This window comes from Desmodus rotundus, chromosome 8 (assembly GCF_022682495.2).
Source record: "Desmodus rotundus isolate HL8 chromosome 8, HLdesRot8A.1, whole genome shotgun sequence".
NCBI classification, from domain to species: domain Eukaryota; kingdom Metazoa; phylum Chordata; class Mammalia; order Chiroptera; family Phyllostomidae; genus Desmodus; species Desmodus rotundus.
In genome coordinates this window covers 40,850,030-40,869,681 of record NC_071394.1, presented here as the reverse complement: position 1 = coordinate 40,869,681, position 19,652 = coordinate 40,850,030, and the positions used below count along the sequence as shown (strand labels likewise).

At 39.3% G+C, this 19,652-nt stretch overlaps 1 protein-coding gene across 2 annotated transcripts in view; it reads left to right on the top strand.

The window, feature by feature from the left end:
* Positions 1 to 19,652, top strand: part of NKAIN3 (sodium/potassium transporting ATPase interacting 3) — a 518,390-nt gene that overhangs the window by 245,070 nt on the left and 253,668 nt on the right. For both annotated transcript variants that reach the window (XM_053930339.2, XM_053930338.2), the window contains exons 2-3: positions 6,492 to 6,629; positions 14,417 to 14,497. In XM_053930339.2, coding sequence (XP_053786314.1) covers positions 6,492 to 6,629; positions 14,417 to 14,497 — 219 coding nt within the window. The remainder of the gene's footprint in view (positions 1 to 6,491; positions 6,630 to 14,416; positions 14,498 to 19,652) is intronic.

Below are 19,652 nucleotides of genomic sequence, written 5' to 3'. Positions count from 1 at the left end.
TGTGGGCTGCTATGAACATTGGGGTGCATGGGTTCTTTTGAATTAGTGTTTCAAGATTCTTAGGCTATAATCCCAGCAGTGGAAGGCACACCTTGCTTTTTCTCTTCCTTGATGGGGCACTCCCCTCCAGCATGTGCTTTTGTAAACTATAATTCTTGATGCACTGATAGGTTGGAAATTAATATAGCTGATCTAAGTTAGCACTAGTAATAGAACAGAATAGACCATCTATTTTCAACTGGTGTGCCACAAGAATTTTTAAAACATGCAAAACCTGACTATTTAGCCAGGGTGACTGACCTCTTTTTCCTTAGATTGTCAAATAAAAAAATGACAACAGCCAACACAACAATAACTGTCCAGTGTGAATGAACCAAAATTATATCTATTTTTTGTCAGATCAGCAATAAATATATTTTTGGTGTGCCACAGAATTTTAGTAATTAGGCTATGTGTGCCATGAGATGAAAAAGGTTGAAAATCGCTGGACTAGACTGGCCATTATCTGTGAGATAATTGTTATCTACACTTAATGAAGAAACTGAACCTTGACTAAGATAGCTGAGCTGGTGAGTTTCTGAAAGGTATAGCTGGCGTCTTCTGAAGAACAGAGCAAGGGCTTGCCTCATTCGGAAGTGGGTGGGATAGGAGGAAAGAGGACCAATCCACTATGCTTCTTGTATTTCTATCTCTTGTGATACAGCTTATTTCAGAATTTAACCTCATTAAACAATGCATGTTTTATTGGGCGATTTAGGAGTAGAATGGAAGAAAGAATAATGGATCAGGACATAAAGATGCTAGTTTCATCTCTGATGCTAGCTAGCTGATTACTCTGAGTTTTCCTTATTTATACAATAGGGGTAGTAAGATTTATCCCATTTTGTTAGCATCAAATTAGATTAATTGATATTAAAGTGTTAAATAATGTCATATCCATAGTATTACTATCCATTCAAGCTTCAGAGCACTTTTTAAATACATTGTTTTTTTCTCTACATAGTGAGAAGTCAGGGAAAGGGATGTCACTCTTCCAATTGATGTGCTAAGTCAGTGCACAAAACATACAGAATAACTTTCCCGAGTGAACTTGTCGGACGTAAATGCCCTTCACATGCATTCTTTTGGCTCCATAAGACAAAAGACTTGGACAGATTTATCACCCTTCATAAATCTGTCCATTTGTAGTATAGTATCTGTTCATCTTTTAACAGGAAGGTTTCTTTGATATGTTACCCATTACCTTAATTCTTCAAAAAGCAGTCTTGTAGCCCAACATATAGCTGTTCTCTGATGTCCAGTATTGTTTACTTGAGTGAGTAGTCTACATCTTCCTTATTGAATTGCAAGATAAGAAATGCCCACCCAACTTCCCTGGGATAGAGGGACTCAAAGTGTATATGCAGAATTCAAGAAGCCCTTTCCAGTGTTCTGGAGACAATCGTTTCACATAGGAAAACTAATTCAAAGAAGAACTTAGACAATCCCACTTGGCATTGGGGAAAATATCTCTCCTCTCAGTGCGCATGGTTCCACCTCACCTAGCTACGTACACACTGGTGGTCGGTCAGGCCACTGGAGGAGGTACTAAAAATCCAGCAACAGAAAAAGGAGGTATATTAAACTTGATTTGACTTTATTCATCTCACTAAATGATCAGTTTCTGATTTCATTGTAATAGCCTTTGCTATCTAACCCCTACGAAAAATAATACAAAACCACGCAGAAACTATGCTTTGCAGAAACTCTATTACTGTCATTATTGGATGATTCAATCCTGATCATGCATAATCTGGAGTTCCTGGATCCACCAAAGTTTGTGTATATCCTGCTGCCAGGTCCCCTGTCTATGGACACATAGCAACTCCTCTAAAACAGCACCTGCTTTAAGAGAGTGGTAAACCAGCACCTGGCTGGTGTGGCTCAGTGGGTTGAACACCAGCCTGTGAACCACAGGGTCGCTGGTTTGATTCCTAGTCAGGGTACATATCTGTGTTGCGGGCCAGGTCCCCAGTAGGGGGTGCATGAGAGGCAAACACATGTTGATGTTTCTCTCCCTCTCTTTCTCCCTCCCTTTCCCTCTGTCTAAAAATAAAATAAATAAAATCTTTATAAAAAAAGAGAGCGGTAAATCTCCAGGTTATTAGGACTCAATCTCACCTCTCTGTGAAGTAGAATAATGATACAAATGCCAATGGTCCTTTTCTCTCAGAGCCATAAAAATGTTTAAAGATGACAGCTTAACACATAAGATCATAATTTGGCCTGTGCCAGATCCATGAACACAGAAGTTGGGCATCATCAACCTTACACATGAAAAATCTGTGGGGAACTGAGAGCTGTGGGATTTTAGGGCAAAGGAATCATGGGTAATGGTGGTGGAGCTAAAGGCTACATGGCCTCTCCAGACAAAGAAACCCACTTCGTAACCCAAACCCTGCTCGACATGGCCCAGCATATATCAATTTAGCTAATGGGAATATTAATAGGACTTTTAAATTCCCACTTTTAAGAAAGATTTGAATCTTCATGGTTATAAAATACTTACCTCATGAAATCCCAGACTACTGGTTATAGAGATGAAGGTATAGAGAATCAGGCACAATGTGCTTTAATTTTCCAGTCTTTTTAGAAACTGTGATTCGATCAAGTGCTTCCTTATGAGTGTGCCAACATGAGTAACCCTGTTTTGATCTTTCCTAATGCCTCTGCCTCTAGTGAGCAGGGGGAGAATCCAAGAGTCAGAATGAAAGGCAGCTTATCTTCCTGTGAAGTTGAATCTCCAAAGGCACCCACTCACTCACTCCTTAAGAATGAGCACTTGCCCAGCTTTTGGGGGGGCAGAAGCTTATTATATAGACACAGTCTAGGTACATGCTCAGGAAAATGTTTGGTCAACTGGAGTTTTCACAGCTCTTTAACTACATGCAAATTAATACCCACAAATATCAATAATGATAAGCAAGTGTGCAAAATACCATGTGAGGCATTAAGCATAATATATGGATCAGTAAGAAAACTACTGTTTTGAAGGTGTGTCTATTTGCTTGTGTCTGTATTCTTTGGGCCTAAAATAAGGAAGCAGGGATACTGCTTGAGCCAAGGGAGTATGTCTGGTTAACGTGGGGTGTGGTTAAGATTCATAGATTTAGAGGAATGTTTCACCTTGGAGCCTGATAAAAGGACATGCTTGACCCTGAGGTAAGAATTGTTAAAACTCACTCCTTTCCCCTTGCCATAAAGCAACAGAATTTAGGCACAAAACGTTCAGCCTCTCCCAACCTGTGTTAGAAACACTGTACTTCATATGGTCAAATGATACTTTACATTTTGTTCCATAACCATAGTGAAGACTGCCAAGCTTTCTACAATTTGATTGTGAAAGTTACAATCCGTATGCAACATTTACATCATAACAAGTGCTTCTCAATTAGTGAATATTGGGTTTGATCCCCAGTCAGGGCACATACCTAGGTTGTGGTGATGCTTCTCTCTCTCTCTTTCTCTCTCTCTCTCTCTCTTTCTCTCTCTCTCTCTCTCTCTCTCTCTCTCTCTCTCTCTCTCTCTCTCTCTCTCTCTCCCCCCCTTTCTCTCCCCAATAAACATATCCTTGGGTGAGGATTTATAAAAAAAATGATTTTATTGTTCTTTACATCACTGCTTCTTGTTTTATACTGGTGACTGGTTGGCTTTGCTTTCTCTGGGATGTATTCTTACCTTTATAAATTATTGAATTCTCTACTTTTATTTAAACTTCAGGTTCTTCAGATGTCTCATCCATTCTCTTCTTTGCTACAGCCTCTGTGCAGCTTCCCTCTTTGGGTCCCCCAGCCTTCTGTTCCGGTCCAGACAGGTTGCTTTCCTTTCAGGCTACAGTCTGCCTGTGGCCACTTCCTCTCACTGCCCTCCTGCCTCAGAACCACTATTGTCCAGGGAGCATATTCAGTTGTGTGCAAGTAAATGTACAGCAATAAGCTCTCAGAACACACACAAAACCCTTATTTTTAGCCTTTCCCAATGTTCCTATTGCAAATATCCCCATAGTTGCTGATGCAAAGTTCCCAGCTCGAGGTCACTGACCTTGGAGTTGGGAAGAGGTGCATCTGACCCACGTTCCCAGGCCTGCGCCAGCAGCTTCAGCACACCATTGGTGAGAGCCATTTGGACGGCGAGACTTCTAAACTACAGTCCTGCTTCTCCTGAGCTAACAAAGCAACCAGAATATCATTTAATTTCATTTGGTGGCTCTGGGCCATTATTATTAATGTCAAGCTCTGAGACAAAAAGTGATGTCTCTAGAGTATGACATGTAGAGAAAAGATACTTGCTTATAAACTAAATGTCTAAACAGCTTAACATAAAATTTAGATTAAAAATTAAGTAAAAATTGCAGTGGCATTTTACTTTTGAAAGGCTTTTGGATGTCGTTAGTTGACTTTTTAAAATACAACACTCAGCCATGGGTGGGCGGCTCAGTTGGTTGGCGTGTTGTCCCACACACCAAAACGCGTGGGTCCGATTCTCAGCCAGGGCACACGCCTGGGTTGCAGGTTCAACCTCTGTCACGGTGCATACCGGAGGCAGCCAATCTAAGTTTCTCTATTACATTGATGTCTCTCTCTGTCTCTCTCTCTAAAGTCAATAAACATATCCTTAGGTGAAGGTTTAAATATAAATAAATAATAAAATGCAGTATTCAAATCTAGCATCCATGGTTTGCACAGTTGTTGCAGCTGCCTCAAGCCTGGTCCTTGCTGCAATCCCCCATTTGATTTCCTTAACGGCCTTGTGTTTGTGCCCCCATTCAAGCCGCCATGGGTCCACTCTTAAGTTATCAGAGAACAAACATCGATCAATAGCGAGATGTAGTGCCTTCAATGACGGATGTGGCTGTTCATGTGGCTTACATTCATTATGCATGCTTTCTTTAATAACATAAAAGGGAATGCTATCCATAAATTTTCTGACAGAAAAAAATGAGTTTTTCCCCATTTGAAAAGTTCACTTTAAAGGTTTTTGTGATGTGCGACAACTTTAAAATAGGTTGCTTCTCAAAACAAATTGCCTGCAGCTGCTGCTGCATTTTAGGGACAGGCGCCTGGGACCAAGGAGAGTCACAAGCAGAGCCCCAGGGGACTGAAACCACAGTGAGTGCTGCTCCTTGTCGTGCTGCGATTATTTTTTTAGCCACTCCTGTGCATCTTCCCTCCCGTCTGTGCGGGCAGGATGGTGACAGATCACGTGACCATCAGGAAATAGCCATGAAACGAATGTGGTTCTGGTTGGTTGTCTGTAGCATTTGCTCTCTTCTCGTCCACAGCTGACTGCAGGTGAATCTTAACCAAGGCAGATTCAGCTTACTGGATAGTGGGCATGGCTTTGTGTCCAAGGAAATTAAAGCTATTCAGGCATACACCTGCCACATAACTAGAAAAATACCTAGGGTACCATTTTCATTGCAAATCTGCAGTTTCTAGGGCCATAAGGATGGCTAACGTTTGGATCATTTTATTAGAATTACTATTATATCAAAGTAAATCTAGAAAAATGCTTGAAATGTGTGAGATTAGTGTCCAAATATGGCAGGTGGAATCATAAATGTTTTAGATATAGAATATAATAAATATTATGTGTCCATGATAATGACATTGTTGGCATTCACTGGACTAGACAAAATTCATCTCCTCCATCGGAAGTACTTTCCGTGTGTATTTTAAATACATTTTGGAATTATTTAAAAATGTAGTTAGTATCATGCAAATACAGTAAACTGTGGCATATCTAAAATTGTTATGGCTCCATAATACTTATTTGGATGTTCAAAAATGATGATTCCACCTAATCGAAGATGAATGTTCATGAAGGCATGCAATCTCAAAAAATATGATTCAAAGGGATTCTTTAGTTTTTCATGGGGTCACTAAGCTCAGAGGAAATCAATACAATGAGCTTCACTTTGAAACAGCGGTTGGCCACGTCATTATCATCAGTGACAGTCCAGTGAAAGGCAAATAAACAAAACAGGAGATTTGACCATTTATGTTTCAAGAGGAAGGCAGGGGTTGTAGGGGGGTGGTGTTTTTTAAAAAACAATGCTAGTTTTAGCATCACCAGTGTGGAGTTATTGTTCCAAATGTGTTACACTAAGCCAACCATTTTAATAAAAATAATGATAAATTACTATCATAAAATAGAGTGTCATAAAATATCTGTCTAGATTTTCTCCTGTAGAAAATGATTTAAGGAGTATAGCTCTCCAGGTAGGTTTAAAACCTGTTGATACTTGAATCATAATGCCTAAAGTTATCCTAGTATATTTTCTGAGAAAAGCTATACAAAGCAGTACCTGAAATCGGTATCACAACTCTAGCGATAATGCTGGCCATTACTATGAAGAAGAACGTGCAGGCTTCTCTGATGTAAAATGAAGATGAACATGGAGTGATTATGCTGGGGTGAAGCGCTCACGGGCTCTCCTTGCTTTGTTTTAGCTTTCAGCGCTGGAGAGGCAGATCTTTGACTTCCTTGGTTTCCAGTGGGCACCTATTCTCGGAAATTTTCTGCATATAATAGTTGTCATACTGGGTTTGTTCGGCACGATTCAGTACAGACCCCGATACATCGTGGTGGTAAGTCTTATTTTACCATGTCTTTTTGTATGAACACTACAGAATTGCTGTGAGGAGATGAATAATTGAAGTTGCCCCCTCAGCGATGACGCAGCGTTGCCACTGTAGCCGTCACAGACTGAATTCCATTAAGATTATCCGCGGAAAGGGTGACAGTGAATGTTTACAAAGACAGCAAAGCAACACGTCTGTAGATGTGAGACTCACAGTGTTAACTAAGTTCAAGTCTCACGCGGAATTGTTTTTACATTTAAAATGGGGTTTGGGGAGATAGAGTAAGAGGTTTGTTGAGGTCTTGATGTTACAATGAGATGTAAATATACATTAACTGTCATTTAAATTGACATGTATCACCCTACAAAGTTAACCTACCTAGCCATAACTGTTTGCTAACTGAAGACAGTAATGTAATATAATTGTAATTGACTTAGGACACTACCAATACACGTACAAAAGGTTATTCAGTACTTGCCTGTAATGTATTTTGCATGGTGTATCATTGAACACTTCCCATTTTGTTGAGAGAAATTTGGAACATGAATCCATACTGCAAACCATGTCAAACAGGGTCAGCAACCCCTCCTTTATAGGATAATTGAACGAGGTGTATGTGGTGAGCCACAGTAAAATGGGAGTTCCTCACAGTAATTAGTTTTCTATAAAAAGAAGGTAATATTTTAGGCTGTATGTATATAAAAACTTTATAAGAAATAACAACCATAGATAAATAATTGTAGATAGAAGTGGCATGCTCTAAAATGCTCGCTGAGCCTGAATTAATACACAGTATTCAGTAGAATTACAAAATATTTTCTTGTAATATAGCAGTAACATTGCCTCATTAGAAGAAAACCTAAAATATTCCATCTTTCCATTAATCCAATGTGACTTAATCCAGTCACATGTGTAGAAAAGAATAAAGTTAGAAAATTTTCCATAAATGCATTAATTCTCTGTTTTGAATCTCAAAATTGGCTCTTCAATACCTTTCATCATGTCCCAGAGCGAAGGGCAGTGACCCACAGCAAAGACTCCACGCTCAGATTGGCTGCCCAGGAGCACGGCAGTGACTGGCGTCACTCTGCCGCCTGAGCCCGCAGTTCCTGCTCTTGATTTCTTCTCTGAGCCTCTGCTAAGCTGTGGTATAATATACTAGAAAGGTGTCTCGTGGAGTTGGACTTGCGGTATAAGATGCTTTATATACATAGTATCAAATATTGTTGGATTTTATGTTGTAGTTTGTTGCAGTGAACACAGAGCACTCTTGTTCAGTATGAACTTTTTATTTTACAATGTTGGTGTTCTGCTGAAGCACAAAATGCCAGAGGGCTGTGAAACCAGTGGCTTCTACGGGGTGAAATTCTTGATATACGTCAGTGACATTAACTAGTCCCACTGCCCCTACCCTCTAAACCTTAGTTCTCCATGCTCTCCACACGACTGTCTATGCGGAGGCACCTGCATTCTCTCTCCTGTGTACAGACTTCTTGCTTGCAGTCAGCCGTCCTCCCTTCCAATGTGTCCTTTGCTCTCTTCCTGAACCACTGTCTTAAAAACCACCACAAACTCTCAGCAGGATAAAATATGAGAATAATCTCGGTTGACCAAACTAACTAAACTCAGGTCTCATAATCAGTTTTTCCTTCCTTCCTCCTGCCTTCTTTCATTCCTTTCTGCCCCCCTTCTACCCTCCCTTCTTCCCTTTTTTCTGTCTTCCCTCTTTCCTCTTTTATTTATGTATTCATTTAAACCTTGTGTATGGAGTTTCTGCTGTGTATTTGGCATTGTTTTAGGTGCAGGGTACATTGGTGAGCAAACACAAACATAAATATTCTGTCCTCCTGGCTACCTACAGTCTGGTGAGGGGAAGCGGGCCTCTATGAAGTAATCGCCCACAAAAAGGTTGAACTGTAACTGTGACAAGGAGCACACGTGCCATGAGGTGTGTAGCGTGGACAACTGTCCGATGCCACAGCAGTGAACGCAGAGCAGAGGACGGCAGAATGAGTTTGAGTTCACTGGGGAAGAAGGGACTGGAGGGGTTCTGGGCAGGAAGCACTGTAAGGCATATAATCGGATGTCAGTAGCATCAGTTCCCATGCACTCATAAAGCATTTATTGAGAACCTACTACACTGTGATGGGATTGCACAAGTAGAAAAGAGTATAAATTATAGCCTCCCTGCTTTCTAGGAGCTCCTTAAGTAAGGAATGTGGAGGCTCAGGGTGCAGGGTCTCTGGATAATGAGAGTGTAATGAGGCAGAGGCCTGGGGAGAGCATGAGCCAGCCTCAGAGACGTGGAAGGATGGAGAGTTTGTGCCCTCAGCACCCTGGACCCTCCAATTTTACGTGCTCTCCAGCCTCTTGTGTGTATAGCCGTGTCTGGTGTTTGTGCCCAGCTCTAGCAACCTTTTCTCCTTCACATGCAAGCTTCTTTGCACACACTACCTCCTGCCACCACCGCTCTGAGTGGCGTGTGCTTTCTTAAGACCATATGCTGTTGTTTGCCGCCTCAGTTTGCACACACCTGGAACGCCTTATGCTCCTTAACTACTTGGGAAGTGGGTAATAATTTTTCAACTGAATGGTCGCCCCTTAAAAGCCTTACCTGATCACCCCTGTCTGGGATAAGTGCCACTTCCACTCTGCTCTCTTAGATCCTGCAACTCTCTCTCCTAGCTCTCTGCACCACAGGCGGCAAACACAAGGCCCGAGGGCTGAATCCGGCCCTCCACCTTATTTTATCCATCCTGGGACCTGGTTTCTACCCAGTGGCAGTGCCAAGCTCCTTGCCCCCAGTTAAGGAGTAGTTACATGTATACAGTCCTAAAATGACATTCGGCCGTTTGAAGGCAACCATGAGGCTGATGTGGCCCCCATGAAAATGAGTTTGACACCTCTGCTCTACACAGTCACCATCCTTGCCACCAGCCCACCTCACCCCTTTCTACAGGGTTCTCCCACCAGGCAGACCATGCCTATCCGTTGCTGTGTTCTAGGTCTATCCCAGTGTGCTTAATACTTGATTGAACAAATAATAAATGAATTAAATGTTATTGGATGAAGTGATTTTACAGGATGAACAGGAAGCAATTTCTAATTCAAGAACATGTCTCAGTTCAACGAGAAAAATTGGCCTTACTGCCTTGCTCATGTCAGTCTCACTGGAGGATTCACAGGAAAAAATAGGTGTGCTGCTCTGCCGGCACCCACATCGATTAACTTATTTTTTCCGAAGCATTATACTATCTTGGGCTCCTGCCACTGGAATTAAGGAGGCCTCACAGCCCAGGCTATCAGAAAAATTTGCCCAAATCACAAAATGAGAGAGTAATAATTTCCCTTGGCTACTGTCACTACTGAAAAGGTATAATTTGCTATTTCTATGTATATTTTTAGAACACAAAACAACTTTGTTATGTAGTACTCTCTTACTGCTTAAAATTTATTTTCGCGATGGTGTAAGGGGACATATACACATTAGGGAATACCAAGCTTAGGTGAAGCGTTTGAATGTACCTTTTGGGTTTCTTTCGCTAGAGACGAAATGGAGCAGAGTGTGGGCTGTGAAAGCCCATTTGGCACTCATAAATTACCGTTCCAGAATCAGCTGTTCGCTCCTGTTTACTCCCATGTCAGATATTCAAAGATCTTACTTACGAATTCCAAAATGAGGCTGTGCCCTAGAATTATTTAAATCATTATTATTTCCTGGGCAGTACGTTAATTTAATCAAGCAGTTTTCAATTATTTTAAAGGTAGAAACATTAGCTAATTTAACATATTTTAAATAAAGATTAACTTTGAAGTTAAAATTAACTCAAAATTGCCTTTAAAATTTAAAAAAGACCATGTAAATTTTGTAGGCCCACAATTTAGTTATTTGGACATTTATGCCAGTGCTCATATGCAGAGGACAGCCACTTGCTTTAAATTTCAATTGTTCTACAGGAAAATTTCCTTACTATGTCATTTGTCATTATGCATCTCCTTCCCGGGCCACTGCCCAACAGGACAGTTATGAGTGCTAGGTGTCCATTCCGTTGGTGCCAGATTTAAATCCTCTCCCACCAATGATTGGCTCTGAACACTTAGGACATTTATTGGCTTTCTTTGTACCATAGTTAATTTGTAAAAACCTGATTCATAGTTGTTTTTAAGAATTATATAATGTTCGTGACTTGCTTAGCATAAACTAACAGAGATAGTGCTTCATAAATAATTGAGCTGTGTAATGTCTTCTTTTTTCTAACCCATCGTACGTAACATTTCATCTGACTGACACACCTATGAATGAATGAATGGGCTTCCTGGTCATTGGAAAGCAAACAAGCTTAGGAAGTGAGAACAAATCATATTATAGACTAATTGCTCGATGACAGAGAAACAGACAGCAAGGCTTCTAAAGTTCATTTCGATTGAAAAATGCTGACGTATTCTCATAAAACTGGGAAGTAGTTCCAAAACCACATAGAACACAGAAACTTTTAAAAAAATCTTTATAGTCTTTGTCTATGTGAATTAGGATTTCAAGTATGTGTGCTTAACTTAAAGCAGGACAAATAGGTAGATAGATGATAGAGAAGTATAGAGTGGCTTTGTTTTTGTTTTATTTTTCCATTGGGAAGTTAAGCTTTCTATACTGCAAGTATGTTTATCTACATACGTGAACAAGAAGGTGTGCCCCGTGATAATCAAAGAGCCTTTGTTAAAAATGGAGACTTACCTCTTTATTATTCTTCTTTCAATTGAATTATAAATAAAATAACCCACATCAAAAAAAGAATACATAACCCTGGCTGCTGTGGCTCAGTGGATTGAGCACCGGCCTGAGAACTAAAGGGTCACCGGTTCGATTCCCAGTCAGGGCACATGCCAGGGTTGTGGGCCAGGTTCCCAGTAGGGGGCTTGTGAGAGACAACCACACATTGATGTTTCTCACCCTATTTTTCTCCCTCCCTTCCCCTCTCTAAAAATAAAGAAATAAATTCTTAAAAAAAAAGAATGTTCTTGATAAAAAACATTAAAATTATTTTTTAAAAAAGAATACATATGTTGTCCTAACAGTTCTTGCCTAAGTAAAAATATTTATGGATGTATTTGTATTGCTAGAGATTTCTTTCCCTTTATTTCCACGTACAGACCTGTGTCTCAGGTGCACACTGAGGTATACAGTTTTCATCTCATTACAATCCAGAGGTTAATCATATAAATTATCTTTGTATGAGGAGAAAGAAACTTACAGTGTTTCTTTAAAAAATGATGTCCATATCATGCAAACACATTAATCACAAAATGCAAAAGAAACCATCATTCCCCAAACATTGCCAGTTATAGAATACATACAAATGAAATAAATTTTTGGTAAATTGATAGTTCAGTGAATTGATCATTTGATAACCTGCAAATTTAGGTGGAGTGTTAACTCTCAAACTAATCTACAGTCCTTTTCTTAAGATTTCTTAAAATGAAACTTCTCCTGTAATCCGTAAGCACCCCAGCTCTGGAGTCAGACTGTTTGATTTCTGCCCCAACGGTGACACGAAGTTATAAAACAACACCCTCTCTACCTCGGTTTAGTGTGGTGACTGAATGAATCATCTGTGTGAAGTGCTTAGCACAGTACCAGGAACACAGAAAGCAGCATAGTGATCACTCTGGTTATTAACAATTTAGCAGCTGGTAGTCGGAGTCTGTTCAGACTGGGAATTTCATCTCTGAAAGTTCAGAAGGGGCATAAGTAGTGCAGCTGGAGAGGATCCTACACTTCAATCTCTACACTTGTGCTCTGATTTTTAAATATATTCATTCTGTAATGCATTTGTGATAACTGTGAGGTGATTGACATTCCTAAAAATATACTTAAGGGTTAGGTTTAGAGTCCTAAAAATTAAAAATTATATGGCTTTGCAATTAACTCAGTTTATTTCTTCCTTTAGTCTTGACTTAGTTTATGTCCTTTTCTTAACCTTTATTAGTGGCTTTTTAAAAATTACTTGGTGGTCTGCAGTCTCTCTCATGCTAATGTACTCATAATTAGATTGATTTAGAACAAAAAATGTCAGCTACCAGAGCCCGTCTTACTAGCAACAGCCTTAACATTGTTATGGTTACTGTGACTTGGTAAGTTTGCAAAGAGTATACACTGCAGAGGTAGTTTAGCTATTTTCCACATTCGTGGGAACATGTGTGGTTCCAAAAAGTATGTTTCAATGCATTTGGCACATTTTTAAAGTGCCCAAGGTCACTCATACTAGAAGATACTACTAACAAAAGATGTCAACAGAGAATCAAGATATCTGCAAATACTAAAAAAACCTCAATATATTGTTAAACTTATTTTAACTTTTTAACATACTTCCAGCTTCTCTGAATTTCTAGTGATTTTGAGACCTTAACTCATTGTTTTAATTGCATTATTTTTTTTTAAAAAAACAAGCAAGCAAAACCTGTTCTCCAGAAAGAAAAATGATATCAAATGTACCCAATTATAGAACTACACAACTACACGTGATTATTTTGAAAGCCTGTTGAAAATCATAAATAACAGAAAGACACAAAGCATAAATTAAATTTTATAAATAATTCAAGGCTTCCAGTAAGATTTCTAATAGGAATATGGCTATTTCTACAGGGTTTCAAATTTATAACTATATTCTTTGACACAGCATAGAAGAAGTTGATGAAATGATTTCTATATTTTATTTTTCTTTATTTTATATTATACTATATTTTATTTATATTATATTATATTTTCTTTATTTAAATTTGACAATAGTATGTGATGCTTATAATCACTGATAGAAAGCAATAATGTAATTAGTCTGCTCCTTTAAGAAATTCAGAATTCATAGATTTTGGGGGTAAAATAAAATAAATGAATAACCCATTGCGTCTGGTCTGCTAATGGTGCTCCCGTGGTAAGTACCATCCTCAGCCATCTAAGCCGACCTGTGTGTCAGTCTTCTGGGCCTCAGTTTCTCCATCTGCACACAAGAATGACTGGATGAATTGAGCCCTTAGACGTCCTCCATTAATTCAAATTGACTAATACGCGTGAGGAAGGCACTTCCTAGTTCATGCTACATTAACAAAACCAATAAATCAGTAAGGCTAGCATACTTAGAGTTTGTTGGGTGTGATTGGAAGGGATTTCCCCATTAGTATTAAATCTCTTGTTCATTTGCCCATTTTTAGTCTTATTTATTATTTCTGTGCTTTTAAAGATGTTTTACATGATGATATTCCATTGTAAGTGTATATTAGAGGCACACATTTCAGTCTTAATAAAATAGTGGTATAACAGGTGAAAGTGTGTTAATTTTACTCCACACAACACATCCATTTTCAAACACGATTCTCATTTAGGGATAGGGAATGGATGGATGTTACCTAACATTCCCCAAATCTTGACAATTTGATATTGTAACCAAAAATTAGATAAATAGAGAGAGCCAACAAAATGTGCATAACTTCACTCCCTGGAAAAGCCAATACTCAGAAAACATAAATCAAGTCAATGGTGGGCTTAACCTGTATCTGCAAGTGAGCACAACACTTTAAAAATAAATCTAGCTCTATTGGCATTTACTGAAAGCAGTAGAAACTATTGGAGTTTTAATTTCTAGAGATCTTAGGGGACCTCATAAGGCACACTCGTCCCTGAGCACGCCCTGTTTCTTCCCAGAAGACAGACTTACTGACATTGTGTTATTGGTTTACTTAGTATACATGCCTTTCATCTCCACATTTTTCTTCTTTTCCCCACCCTCTCGCTCTCTCTCTAGTATACAGTGTGGACTGCCCTCTGGGTCACCTGGAATGTGTTCATTATCTGCTTTTATTTGGAAGTAGGTGGGCTCTCTAAGGTAAGTTTATCATGCTTTTAAAATACACTTTAGAAAGAGTACACTACTAAATAATTATTATCACTGTGTATTATTATATACATAAGTGGAGTAGTCTAAGTAACATTACAAATGGGATACTAATAAAGAATGAGGCTGGATACCTTTCAGGAAGGCATGGTCTTGGGAGGGTGTTAATGTAATGGAACTCTGAACCGATGGCCTGTTGTTTGGTTTGTAAGCTGGAGTGGACCCCGAGTGTCCCGGCGGCCACTGTAGGAAGTCACGACATCCACAGCACCCAATGTCAAGTGAAATGATGGCTTTGAATATTCTTCTTTTTGAACTGGGAAAATAAAATAAGATGTTAATGTAACAACTAGGAAAAGCAAGTCTCTACCTGTGCTTCAATAATAATTCTAAAAAAAAGTGCTTGACAAAGAATGAAAACCACAGATACTTAAGTGGAACACACGTTTCCTAACAACTAAGTACATCAGTGTGGTGATCCCTGCTTTGAAATCCTGATCAGATGGAGGGGTTGTCTTAAAAATCACGATATGAACGTTATTTCTGCCTGTCTGGAAGCAGTATCAGCAGACCTCACAATCTTCCTTACAGCTCCCCCCAACTGTCTTTCAATTGCCCCCCAAACATAAAGCGTCTTGGGTTAAGTTTCTAAGTTTTGTTTCTTAAACATCTTTCTTGCAAACCAGAACAATTTTCACTTGTAGAGACTGAAGAGAAGAAACTCAGCAGTATAATCACAAAAGAATAAGAAAGCTGTAATTAATTTTTTAGATTTTTCTTATCAACTGTATTTATGCTTATTCTATTGTTATACGAGAGTCTCAGATGTTCTAAGTAACACAGTGGTCTTCTACTAGCATTTGTGGTTTCGATCTTAGCAAATCTGCCGTGACCCACACAGATGTCTTCAGGATTGGTAGGCTCCGTGGAAGTCCATGTGGCAACAAAGAATTTCTGATCTAGCCAGCCAACAAACATGCCTAACGAATTTTCTCCAGGTACTCCAAAGGAGGTTACCCTTTGTCCTAGATTATAATAACTTTATAATGAGAGCTTGTCATCATTTTCTCGTATTGGCAAATGTCCCAGGTCTCTGAAATGACAGTTCTAATACTGAGTTCATACAAATTCCTAACTCTACCTTTGATATTTATGTTATCAATCGCCTTTCACCACTAATTTCTAAGGCATAAAAAAAATACTTAAATGAATGCCCAGTTATCATCTGTAACATGCAGATTAAAAAGCAATTTTCAAATGCAAATCTTATGAATAATATAATTATGGAATAATAAGCATAGCATTTTTCAACACCTAGCATTTTGTATCTTGTGATTGGGAGAGTCATTTTAAATCATAATTTATTTCGCTGCATAGAAATTCTCTTTTATTTTCTTCCACATAAAGTGATTTACAGTGAATTAGACAGAGGAGTTTTATCCTGTGGCATCGGCATCATAGTGTGTTGGAAGAAGGCTGAATTTCAAGTCCTAAGTCTTGTTCAAATCTTGTCATTAGCACGTATTAACTCTGGGCCCTTGGGCAAATCACTTAACCCCACCGAGTCTCTGTGAAATGTAAGAACAGGACCAGCTTTGCCAATGGTAATAGTAAATATAATGGTTGGGTTTTTAGCATTATTTTAAGTGTATCATGTGTGGTAACTCAGGTAAGCTTCCAAACAATCCTGTGAAGTTACAAAAAATGAATAATAATAATAATGGCATTTGTTTGCTCCACACAAGTCTGATTTTCTTCCTCTGCTCCAAGTTTCTTGTATGAACTGTTTTTCTAATATCAATGTGCATGTGAAGGGGTTTTCTTCTCATTTCTTTGGGTACAAAATTATAAAAAGTGTATATAATAGTATTGATTGCTCGTTTTATTATCCATTAAAATGCTATTAAGCAGTCAGTCAAGTATGCTAGGCATTAAAAGGTTAGATAACTTCAAAAGGAGCATCTTAAAGGTTTTCTGCTGGTCTCCCTCTGTCTTCCATATCACAAGCTGGTGACATTTCCCTGGTTAGCCAGTGTAGCCTCAATTCCAGTCTGTAGGAAATCTATTCTGGAAAATCGAGCACAGCTAAGGGCCCCAGACAAACCCAAGCACCCCTGCTACTTGCCCAGGTTGGGCTCCATAAGAAATTCCTTGTCCATTGGTGCTGGTTCTTACACTAACTTTCTAGAGCTCTCTATCTCCTGTTAGTCCATGAAGACATTTCTTGAATTACCCACTTGAACATATTAATAGAAGCCTCCTTATTCCTTGATTTTGGCCCAAAATATTTATTATAAAATAGTGAATCTTTCTCCAGACAGTGGATTCAGATTAATTTCCCCAACAACTCTATGCACTTGGGTGTTATTCCAATGACAGGCATTACCGGACCATTCTTATTAACTGAAAGGATATATTCTTGTGGTCATGGACAGCCACATGTCCGGCCTATCCTGGGGACCCTTGCTCATAGCCTCCAGATGCTCCTCTGTTGTTACCTTCCGGCCAGCTCTGCATTGTGTGTTTGTTACCGTGATCTTGAGGGCACTGATTCATTTCCAGAGCTTGAAGCAAATGAAGGTTTTAAAGGACGTGTGCATGTATGGCGGGGTCAGGATGACTGTGGGTAGCTAGCTAACGAAAGATTGCTTGCACAACCTCCTGGAGCCTCGGCTTCCTTTTCTGCAAAATGAGGAAACCCACAACACTCATTTTACTGGATTGATGAAAGAATTAAATAATGCATGTAAGTGACTTAGGATCTTGGCACATTGTGAGGTTTCAGTTTATGGCGGTTCTTATAATTGCCACCAACATCATCATCTTGATTAATAATGAAAAAATTAATAGGCATCACAAGCTTCATCCTGAAATCCTCTGAGACCTATATTAATACACAAGAGCTGTAAAAGGGAGTAATGCGGGACTGAGTGACTTGCTTAAAAAATAAGTCACAGTCCCTTGTGATAGGACCTCAGATCTTCATATTAACTTCACAGCTGTAACACTATTAATTAAATTCTTTCTTTCAACATGTAAATAGCTGTTCTGAAATACTCGTACAGCCAGATTCCCCTAGTGTGCTGACTGCTCTCCCCGGGAGAACTGTACGCATCTTTAGAAGTCTCTACGGCTGTTTCTCTTGCCACACTTTAAGATCAGCAAGGGCACAATTAATAAGTTATTGCTGCTTCTTTGGAGGTTGTGGGACTTGAAATCACTTTTTTCTCCCTAGGAATATGTTCAGAATGAAAACCAAGCTCATTTGCTACATTTAAAGCTACTGAAAAGTAAGTTATGTTGAGAACTCAAGTTGTACTTTTTAATTCTCCATATCTTGGGCTGTGGTCTTATGGCATCTTTTTTGATTACTCCAAATTATAAAAACTTTAGGCTAATATTTCTTCTAATGGATTTTTCTGGAAAGATGTGTGGATCTTACACATCAGTGATCCTAGAGAATATTCAATGTGTCACATACACACAGAATTCAGAGTGTGTATGGCTATACATGAGCATGACTGAGACATAAAAGAAGAACGTATAGAAATCCTAGGGGGGTTTATCTCGTATTAATTATGAGCTTTGATGAGAGGCCATCTAACAACCTACAGGCAGGGGCCAGGGTGGGGGCGGCATGGGGGGTGGCCCAGCTTTACTGGCACCCGCTCCCCACAGGTGCTTTGCCGTCACACCCAAGGGACACCCGCCTGCATTTGTTTCCCTGGGTCATGCTTTACCCACCGCATTTTTTCCTAAGTGACCTGCTTTGTGGGTGTTTTGACTCTTAAATAAAGTTAAACCGTTTCCCCAAATGGCGATAACAGTACTTCTTGTCCTCTTTGGGCTCACATAGACACCACTGTTCACGAGGGTCCTCTTCTGTTGTGAGAGAGAATCTTCAGCTGGATATTTCACCTGCACACCAGACAGGGTGAGGTTCTTTTGCAAGGTTTATTCTTATTGTCTAGCCACAATCATTCCTTCCTACTTACTGGGAAAATTCTTTCCCTGATCAAGACTCATTTCCCTTCAAGCTTGGATTCTTCTACCAACTTTGGCTTCGGGCAATTCCTTCCAAGTAGGGAGATTTCAGAGCACTGATTCAGTCCTCTGTGCAAACAGTTGCGTAGGAAGCAGAAGTCTCAGCTCCCCCAAGCTGTGCACTGTCCATCTGATATCTACATAAACATTCTAAACATTTTGTGTGTCAGAAACCCTTTTTCTGATGGCAGTTTCAAACTAAATTAATGAGGTATACTATATTTCTTTTCTGTATTTAAACAAATAAAGATTACTGAGTCCAGTAATGAGTTTTAAACTTAAATTTACCTTTTTCTTTGGGTGATTTCTTCCTGCATGGGCATTTTTCAAAAGGAAACCTGAAATATGGTGTTTACAGAGGGCTGAAGCTAGGTACCATGCCCTTTTACTCAAGAATAATGTATCAGCAAATGACAGAGAAATAGCACCATAGAAACCCAGCCAAACTGTGCCTACCTTCAACACTCAAGAATGATATCTCATTTACTATATAATGGAGTAAATGGCATATTTATATCAGTAAGACACTTTGGAAAATGCATAAACTGTTTCTGTTTACTAGAATAACAAAATGCTACAGATTCTGAACATGTTAGTGCATATTTATCCTGCTATCCTGCAAGAATGTTTTGTAATATTGACTGAGGGCTGGTGGAGATAGGAGTGGTATCTATTCAGTGACTAAACATTTATGAAGGAGGGACCGTCATCATCTGCTTCCAGGTCTTGAATCTAAACAAGACCCTAAAACTTGTAAATGTAAAAATTTATGTTGGGGGCAGCGGCAGGGGAGGGGGTGCAGCAGGTGAGCAAAGGCAGTGGGGAAGGGGGGAACCAGGACATCCGTAATAGTGTAAACAATAGAGTTTAAAAAATTATGTTTGGTTCCCACACAATCTTTTTCCAAAATGATTCAGTTTCGATCTTTAAAAAACAACAAGGCAACGTAAATATTGCTATGCATTTCTTACTCCAAGGGGCAAACTATACCTTCCCTTTGGCATGGGCTAAGTGAACACAACTTCTGAAAACAGTGTCCTCAGTAACCTTTTGTGAATGGCGAAACCTTTGTTCTTCCCTGTGGCTTCTATTCCATAGCAAC